At 47.2% G+C, this 9,003-nt stretch overlaps 3 protein-coding genes across 3 annotated transcripts in view; 1 reads left to right on the top strand and 2 right to left on the bottom strand.

Annotated features, from left to right (window-relative positions):
• Positions 1-789: 789 nt before the first annotated feature.
• Positions 790-3,331, top strand: TREMEDRAFT_74834 (uncharacterized protein; the record flags this gene model as incomplete). The annotated part of the gene is made up of 5 exons (XM_007008018.1): positions 790-1,317; positions 1,366-1,690; positions 1,769-2,300; positions 2,368-2,871; positions 3,217-3,331. The coding sequence occupies exons 1-5, from the start codon at positions 1,123-1,125 to the stop codon at positions 3,329-3,331; spliced, it is 1,671 nt and encodes a 556-aa protein (XP_007008080.1). The 5' UTR covers positions 790-1,122.
• Positions 3,332-3,844: 513 nt separating this feature from the next.
• Positions 3,845-6,492, bottom strand: TREMEDRAFT_35494 (uncharacterized protein; the record flags this gene model as incomplete). The annotated part of the gene is made up of 8 exons (XM_007007933.1): positions 3,845-3,977; positions 4,022-4,246; positions 4,362-4,566; positions 4,621-5,032; positions 5,114-5,618; positions 5,684-5,752; positions 5,811-5,921; positions 5,987-6,492. The coding sequence occupies 8 exons, from the start codon at positions 6,490-6,492 to the stop codon at positions 3,845-3,847; spliced, it is 2,166 nt and encodes a 721-aa protein (XP_007007995.1).
• Positions 6,493-8,601: 2,109 nt separating this feature from the next.
• The window catches only part of TREMEDRAFT_70294 (uncharacterized protein), a gene marked incomplete at both ends in the record, with an annotated part of 2,812 nt that continues 2,410 nt past the window's right edge, over positions 8,602-9,003 (bottom strand). The window contains one exon of the mRNA XM_007008019.1: positions 8,602-8,634. Coding sequence (XP_007008081.1) covers positions 8,602-8,634 — 33 coding nt within the window. The remainder of the gene's footprint in view (positions 8,635-9,003) is intronic.

Genomic DNA, 9,003 nt, shown 5'->3' on the forward strand with positions numbered 1-9,003 from the left:
GCACTTCGTCCAACTTCCCCGAGCCCTCGGCCATCCTCTTCCTCCTTCGACTAACTCCGCCTAACATCGCCGCACTTCTGCTCCCATTGTCCCTACTTAGCCTAACTCCGTCTAACTTCGCCGTACTTCTGCTCCCATTGTCCCTACTTCGCCTAACTCCGTCTAACTTCGCCGTACTTCTGCTCCCATTGTCCCTACTTAGCCTAACTCCGTCTAACTTCGCCGTACTTCTGCTCCCATTGTCCCTACTTAGCCTAACTCCGTCTAACTTCGCCGTACTTCTGCTCCCATTGTCCCTACCTAGCCTAACTCCGTCTAACTTCGCCGTACTTGGTGTCAGAAGTCCTGAGTTACGTGTAGAGTAAAGAGGTTAAGGCGTGATGGGGTTTTGATGGCCAAAGGAGGGTCATTGTTGGTGGAGTAATCGAGGTGTCACGACGTAGTTCGTGACAATCGCCATCAGTAGAACAAAACCCTAGTTAGAGTAACTACGCCGAAGTACGTCGTAGTTACACTCCTTTCGACGTCTGCGCCCTCTCGGTTGGGTGAGACTTCGACTCAGGAGCATCAAGTTATCCGAGGTTCGTCGACCGTCGGTCTGCCAGAAGATAGTTGTTCGACGGCCGTGACAGAAGCAAGGGGTAGTCCGGAAAGTTCAGCCTGGGACTTCCCGGACACCGTACCCTTTACGAAATTCCGTAACTCCGGCAGTGGCGAGTTACCTTGCAGCATCTCCTCCGTCCTACTGTAGCAGTCGAGCAGTCTTCGATTGGCGGAACACAAGCTCCACACCATATCAACCGCCAGGATCAGACAGATCTCCACAACACTCGATGAGCCAGCGGTAGCTGAGGGCCAGGGCCGACAGTCACTCTAGGCATCAGGGAGAGATGCGAAACAACTTAGAAGGGGTGGGTCATGGGCGGGGAAATGCTATGTCAGTTCGACCCACACAGCCTTGTCATCTTTGCGACATGCGACTACTGGCCAGTCGTTAACGAGGTGCGGAAGGGAAGGGAATGATCGTCCAAGGCCGCTCGTCTGCTCGACTATTCGCTCCTGAAACGTCGATACTTTCTTTCACGTTCTCTCTTCAATTGCTTCTCTCTCATCTGGGGGGCCATGTCATTCCCAATGTGCGCCATCCCGGATTGTCCTCGCCTAGCCCTCCGAAGTCTTGGTCTCAGTAGCCAGATCTGTCCCACTTGTAACAAGAGCTATTGTAATATTCACGCAGAAACCCCTCGCTTTCATATGTGTCCCTATCGCCGTTCGGAACAGACCTTTGCCTTTCAAGATGCTGTCTCTGCAGAGCAAGTACGTTCACTTCAGTTTATTATTCAGAAATTGAAACTGATGCGCAAGGAGAAGCATCTATGGCTTCGTCTGACACGATCTCAACTCGTCAAAGAAGCTGAAGCTCTTCGTCCTGGACACGCTTGTAAAGGACCCGACGTATACTCGAGTTGGAACAGAAGCCGGATCTTCCTTGGAGGCTCCAACGTCCACATACTTCTCAACTTTGATGACGGTGTGCGATGGGTAGCCCGAGTCCGGCGAGAACGTCATTACTCCCCAGTGAGAGAGGTCACTTGGCTCAACATGCTTAGTGAGTTGGCGACCGTACAGACATTAGCAGCGGCAGGAGTGCCGGTTCCGAACGGTCGGCTTCCTCCTTCAGGACGAGATTGTGAGTTATTCTAGTTTTGCTATGGCTTTGAACATTGATCGGAAGTAATAAAGTCCGAGTTGTGCTACTTTTTTCAAGACTTTGTGGACGGGCAGCCGAAAGACGAAGAGATCCGACGCGTTAGCTCTGGTGGTCAATCTCATCTCTGGCCCGTACCTGAAATTGCCAGACTGGATCCCGAAAACATACGACCACGCTGTATGAAGGGTCTGGCGGAATGGTACCTGAAGTTGGAGCGTGTGACATTTGACAAGGTGGGAAGTCTACATTTCGAAAATACAATTGGGTCAAGCAGGGCTGTTGTGGGACCTCTGACAAGCCGTCATCCTGCACATCCCGAGCGACCATGGTTTCTTGGACCCTTCAATAACCCACAAGAACGATACCTATGTATCATTGACTACATACTCAATCTCATCGAGAAAGGCGTACACAATGTGCCAGCGACCGCGGTACAAACGTACCTTGCATACCGAGAAGCGCGGGATTTGGTTGAGGGATGCGAGGAGATGAAGACCGGACCGTTCTTCATCAAACATGGAGAGGAGAAAGGTGATCACTTTTTATTTGATCAGGAATGGAATGTGACAGCAGTGATTGATTGGGAATGGTGAGTCGATCTCGTTCTTGTTTAGTTTTGGTATGTATCGTTCGTGGAGGAGCTTATGTTTAAACAGGTCGTACATTTCTCACAAAGAGGAAGTATTCCAAGCACCCTCTTTCTTTCGTCATTTGGATTTCCGACTCAAAGGTCTCAATCAACCTTCCGAGTCAGAACAAGAATACGCAGAAGTTTTTCGAAGGCTGAATCGACCGGATATCGCCGACTGTATCTTATTCGGCTGTCGGAAATACCAAAGACTGGAAGATCTGCTCATTCATGATTTTCAGTTTGTTCATTGTCTCAACGCTATGCGACGCGCCTTTACTAAACTCCCTGACGATCATGCAGCCGCTCAGCCAAATACGATCTCAGCCTGGAGGGAAGCGGAGAAGAGAAAGCGTGAGGGAGATCCTGTGCTGTTGAGATTGTTGACAGAGGAAGCAGCCTGGGAGACGGGGCAAGCAGAGAGAGATGCAAATCTTCACGAATTTCACCAATGGGAGATCGAAGTCGAAACCCGTACCGCGCAAATTCAAAATCGCCCGCCATGCTCGATCGACCCGCCGTCACTCGCCAGGTCAGATCCTCTCACGTCATTCCAGCGTTTGTTGTTGTAGCCAATGCACTCTACAAAGCCTTATGCATAGGATCTCTACACCTACAAGACGTTTGCAACTCCACCCCAGTCGCGACTAATGCTTGAGACAGCTGGGATAGTTCAGGGTGAAGGCAGTGGCTGATGGAGCAGAAGTGGTAGGCAATTTCAATTCTCTCTGGGCCGTCAGCACGTTTATAACAATGGATAATGAAACGTACCCTTCCTCATGCCCATCCATGGCCCTGTAGCTATTTATATCCTCTGTAAACTCTGAGGGTCGGGGCCGCTGGAGCCTTGACCGAAATCCATGTCTACAATCGACAGCCTAAAGAGAAGTGACAAGGTGTCGTTTTATCTTTCTGGTCGTTTGGTTGCGGATGTATATGCTTTCGGCTACTCGAATCGAGCAGGCTTCTTCACTTCAGCGCCGGAGCCATGAGGCCAATTGGGGTCTGTGACCCTCTTCACTTGCGGCATATTCGAGATTCTAGCCCGTCGACGTACCCCGCTCTCCGTGTCGTTTCTGGGGGACCACTGGAGTAGGGTTCTTGCGTGACGTTCCGATCGAAGAATATCATTGATACAGTAAGAGGTGGACATGTCTCATCCGGTAACGACCCAGTCTTATCATTGTCTCCCTGGCCTATCCGAATCTACGAATTGTCTTCATGCCTGTCATTTGACTATGAAAGACTAGTATTTTCCATCTCGTCGGACTAAAAGCCTTCAGATCGCAAAATGTCGAGTGGGACCAACCCGATGTAGTTCCCGGCTCACGGCAGAAGCATGTTCGTACCCTTTTCTGCCCACTTAGTCGTAATCGTACTCATGCTTGACGTCGTATTTCCTTTCTGAATGGCTTTACTTAAGGCAACACCTGACTTTGTCGTCCTTCAGTCAGAGAGTATGTATCGAGAATTTTGTGTGAGAACGATGACTTGTTAGAGTCGCATCACACCCCTTTTCCGGGCAATGGCAGATTCCTCGCTTCTGCCTCTCTCCTCTTCATCGCCTTCTTCTCCAAAGCCGCCTCTTCTTTGTCCGCTTTCTTCCTACCGGCTATACCTCCATGTTGTGCCGCGCATCTTAAAGTCAGCTCTAAACCTCCTACTGAAACATCAGAACCTACAGGTATGCTGCAATCTCCCCAGCTGTCAATCGATCCACTGAGATCCTCCTATTCCATAACCATACCTCCCCAGGCAAGCTATCAATTCTCGCCTTCCGATCGTCTCCGGACTGCTCCTCGATTTCTGTTTCAGAGCTGGAGCTAGAGGCCCTAGCCATTGAAAGCAACATCTTCATCTGTTTCTCCGTCGCTGGTCTTTGCCGCCATGGAGCATATCGCGATAGACTTCTTATCAATTTCAATGTCACGCTTAGGGCAACATGAAGCAATAAAAGAAAGGGATCTGCGGAGGGGAGATGGATCAAGGAACAGGGAGTGTTTCGAAGTGTTGATGACTCACTGTGATGATAATTCTCTACCTAACTTTTTCTCTGCGAACGCATCGGCAGATTTCATCGCTCTCTCCAGATCATCCGCATATGCTACGATTATCGGTCTGGCGAATGGGATTCTCGATTTTGAGTATCTAGATAATTTCCTTCGATAGGTGATACACCAGGTGTCTTCATCCTCTTGCCGTTCGATAGAGATCCAACCGTGATTTCCTTGAATCCATCAATACCCACTCTGTTCACAAACCTGAAGGCACTAAAACTCACCCATGAGTTCCAGAGCGTATTTGTCTTTCCCACAATATACCCAAGCGTTTGTTGACATCCGTTTGACTGGAATATATGATCGTGATGTTAAACCGAAGGGATCTTCATTATCTATAAAAGTGATTTTTCGTGGTTGAAGTTGTGCTCGTTCTTCTTCTTCATCTCCTGGGGCAATTAAGTCGGGTTCATCCTGAGAAGGACTGCGTGAATCGTCGCGAGTTATATCATCATGTGATAAACCCCACAGAGTGGGACTAACGATCATACCATTGGTCCGAGACATGCTATCGACTATGTCGATGATATGACAATCTTCTTTCCCTGTGTCTGGAGAGAGACGTAAACCTCGACCGACCATTTGAGCCAGGAGGTTTTTACTTTTTGTAGGTCTTGCAAGGATAATACAATCGATCTGCCATCTCAACGTCTGACTTTATATTCTTTCACCAAGATAGGTTTCAGGGACTTTCCGGGGGGGGGGGGGGGAACTCACTTGAGGTATATCAGCTCCTTCTGTCAAAACTTCGCAATTGACCAACACCGAAAATTCTCCTCTCCCAAAGGCAGCAACGGTTTCTTTCCTTCTACTAGCTTGTGTGGCACTTGAAACCGACCTCGCATCCACCCCAGCGTTTCTAAAAGCTTGTGTCAAATTATCCACATGACTCAAATCCACACAGAATATCAGAGTACTTCGTCTTTCTTTTGCTCGACGAAGATAAGTACCAACAATTAAGCGACTGATCTCTGGAGTGTTGATATGAAGTGCTAAGGAATCGGTACGATAATCTCCTGTAGAAGTAAGTTTGACAGTATCCAGGTGAAGATCACATTGGATCGTGGTGGATTTTACTGGGGAGAGCCATCCGTCTTGCAACATGGAAGATATTTCCGTATGAAAGACGATATTTTCGAATACTGCACGAAGGGCAAGTTGATCATGTCGAGAGAAAGTAGCTGAAAACCCGATGATTGGAACTTTGGAGCCGTGTGATTGTCTAAGTATAGATTAGCATATCAACATCTTGACAGCTCGACGGTGTGGACGAAGAGGTGAACTAACGATGTGATAGGTGATATGGTGGATGGCAATTGAACATCCTCGTTGAAGTAATGCAATATGCGTAGATACCTATTGACTCAGCATGAGAACTCTGAGATGAAGGAGAAAGTAGTCGATTTGAGCTTACGAGATAGCAGCGGCATGATGAGCTTCGTCCACGATAATCAATTTGAACTTTTTCGGATCAAACTTTTTCAACCTCTCAATACTGTTGAGAGTCTGATAAGTCGCTATTGTCCTATGAGTTAGATCTCATCCATCCCACAAAGAGTAAGTGGAGATGTAAGGTGCAATGTGACTTACACATTTGCCATACCGCTAGCTACCCGTTTAGACTGTTCCACTTCCACTGTCCATTCTTCCCCCAACAGTCTCTTAGCAGCAGATTCAGCTTGATTAGCCAGTTCAACACTTCCAACAATAATCATAGTCCTTCCTCTTCCATCGACCCCTACAGAAGTTTGAGGAGATATCTTGGGGATAAGACTCATGAACATGGTGGTCTTGCCGCTTCCTGTGGGGGAGGAAACGCCAATACGGGTCAAACCGGAGGTAAGGGCTGATAGACATGCTTCTACCGCTGTGTGTTGGTATGGTCGCAGCACTGTTGTTTGAGGTCGTGGCTCCTCGGGTGGCAGAGGAGAGAGGACAGGTGGGGTGACGTCGGGATCATGAAGGGGTGAAGGGAGGGCTGAGAATGGCCGGATGGAAACATGATGGTATGGCCCGAATCGGTAGACGGGAGGGAGTATGCTCAGGCGAGTGACAGCTGTTAACCTGGTGAAGAATGATATACGCTTTGCTGCCATGGCAGTAGCATGACGATAAGAGGTAAGTTTAAGAGTGGAACGGATGAAACGTTTGGGGTAAGCAAGCGATTCGAGGTGTCATCTCGTGCCTAAGTGTTTCTTCCTTGTCAAATGCATGACTTCATCTTCCACAACTTCTACTAGCAATCGATAACTCAACTATTCCAGGCTATAAACTTTTCGTTTTTGCCTATTCCGTTGTCTCATAGCTTCATGTGATCAATGTAACCCATGGGAAACGATGGAGAGACAATCTGAGTCAGGTCAGCCTGGACACCCACTCTCTCTCCTTTTCAGTCCACTCAACTCATTCACCCCGACAGGGAAGATAAAAGGAACGACGAAGAGACAGTGAAAGAGAGACCACAGACTCACGGATTATACAAGCGACTTCTCCTCGATCTTTCATCTTATTGCAAGGTGGACTCGAGCTATCACCCCTGATGGAAGAGATAGGACAACGACCTTCGTCTGGGAGTTGCGTCGACCTTGTCCTTGAATATAAGTCGTGTATACCAATCTCTACATTTCACTGTACTCCTACTCCATGTTCTCACACTCATATCTTTGTGCTTGCCCCTGCTTGCCCTGCCATTTTTTCCAAGAACGAGACGACTTCTCCACACTCTAATCAACATGATACCCAACTTGTACGAGGATAGAAGTAGTATGTGGTGATATATCAGAAGACAAAATACGTTTCCACGGATAAATAATCATGAGAAGAAGGAGAGAGAAACTCACTCTGGTCCGGATCCTACATATTTGAAAGGATCGGCTTCAGTTTCAGGATCATGATAACTCTCATTCTTATTCATCCCCGTCTTCTTCTTTTCTTCTTTCTCTTTGGTCTGCTTCTCGTCTATCTGTTTCTCATTCGTCTGTTTTTCGTTTCCCATCTTGATACCTGTGATATCGATCAGAATTCCGGATGAGAAGGAACGGTTTGATCAAAGTCAAATAAACGTTTGGTGTTGTCTTGTTAGGCCAGAAACAGTCATTTTATGTACCCATTCTTACTATGTTCATCCAAAATAAACAGTGGGAGGGACCATTGATTCGGTGCTTCTCCCGCTGTTCTGATGTCATATGAGAAATACACCTTTGAGTATTTCGGGTTCTTCGCTTTATGTGACATTATTCGAGGGTTGCGAGTTTCCTTGCGATATCATTACAGTCGTCGGAGAAGGGATTGGCTACATTTGTGTGAGTATACGTACACCAAGGGATGGATTAGGTGGTTGAATACGTCGATAAATTGACAAGGATGGTGAAAAAAGAACCTGTCTGGTAGCCCCGGGATAACGTCCATAGATCCTTTTTCCCTTTCACTACATTCATCCTCCTTCTACTCCTATGAGATTCTCTGCTCATTCAGTTTTATAGGCATATCAGGTTGAAACGATGTCTCTCAGAGAAATTGAAGCCCGTCGACATGATTGCTATCGAATCGTCAACCATGTTCACCATACCAGCTTACATAAGAAGTGGGGAACGCCACGTCAAACCTGAACCCCGAAATTTCGTCTTCTCTCTCTATCTCTCTCTCTTTCTCTCTCTCTGTGATCTCTGATCTCTGACGTCCCACTTTCCAAACGTCGAGGGAATTCAAATGGTGAGTCAAAGCCTTGTATTTCCTCTCTATGTCCATACCTCTCTTCTTCTTCTTCCTTATTCATTCTCTTCTCCTCATTCTTGAGAAATGACTTTGACACGCGCACCCAAGCCTTCCCAAATTTCAAACACCTCTCCTCCCTCCACCATCTCATTCTGCTCTACCTAATTATCCACCGTATATCAAAACACACCTCGCTCTCTAGAATTGTCTACCGTCCATCGACCCTCTCTGTTTTGGTCTTCCATCTCCCTAGTATTCCCGTACCGCTGTCGTCAGATGAACCCCTCTACAAGATGACACAGTGAGACAATTTGCACGTCAGTACGACGACCAAACTATTGATGTTTGATCGAAAGTGTTATTCCTCGCTCTATCTGAAAAATCAGTTTCTATCTTCAATTCATACTAAAATCCATCTAAGGCCGTTCGCTGACAGATAGGACCGCTCTTGTTCATTTACCTATTTATATCCGCTTCATCTTTCTTCATCTTCACATAAAATTCTTCAACCTACTGACTGATACCTAATCTATTCTAATCACTACATAGAACGCCCTTCTTAGTCCTGATGTATCAATATATCCTTCTGCCTCTCCTCAATCAGCATTCTTTGATTGGACGTTATGATGACCAGACCACGATGATGAAACGACGGACGATAATAGGGTTACAACGGCTTTCGGAGTAAGTCGATTGGTCGGATGTAGGAGAAGGAACGGCGTGATGTTTCTGGGAAGGATGAAATCTAGAAAGTATCGAGTTGAATCATGGATCACTCGATACCGCTCATAAACCCCGGTAAAGGCTCACGGGGACTTCTTCCTTGTCATGCTCTTCCTCCTGGTCATTCGGTATACCCGAATAGCCTTACTTGGTAATGAAACCCCCTAGTG

This window comes from Tremella mesenterica, assembly GCF_000271645.1.
Source record: "Tremella mesenterica DSM 1558 unplaced genomic scaffold TREMEscaffold_17, whole genome shotgun sequence".
Classification (NCBI taxonomy): Eukaryota; Fungi; Basidiomycota; class Tremellomycetes; order Tremellales; family Tremellaceae; genus Tremella; species Tremella mesenterica.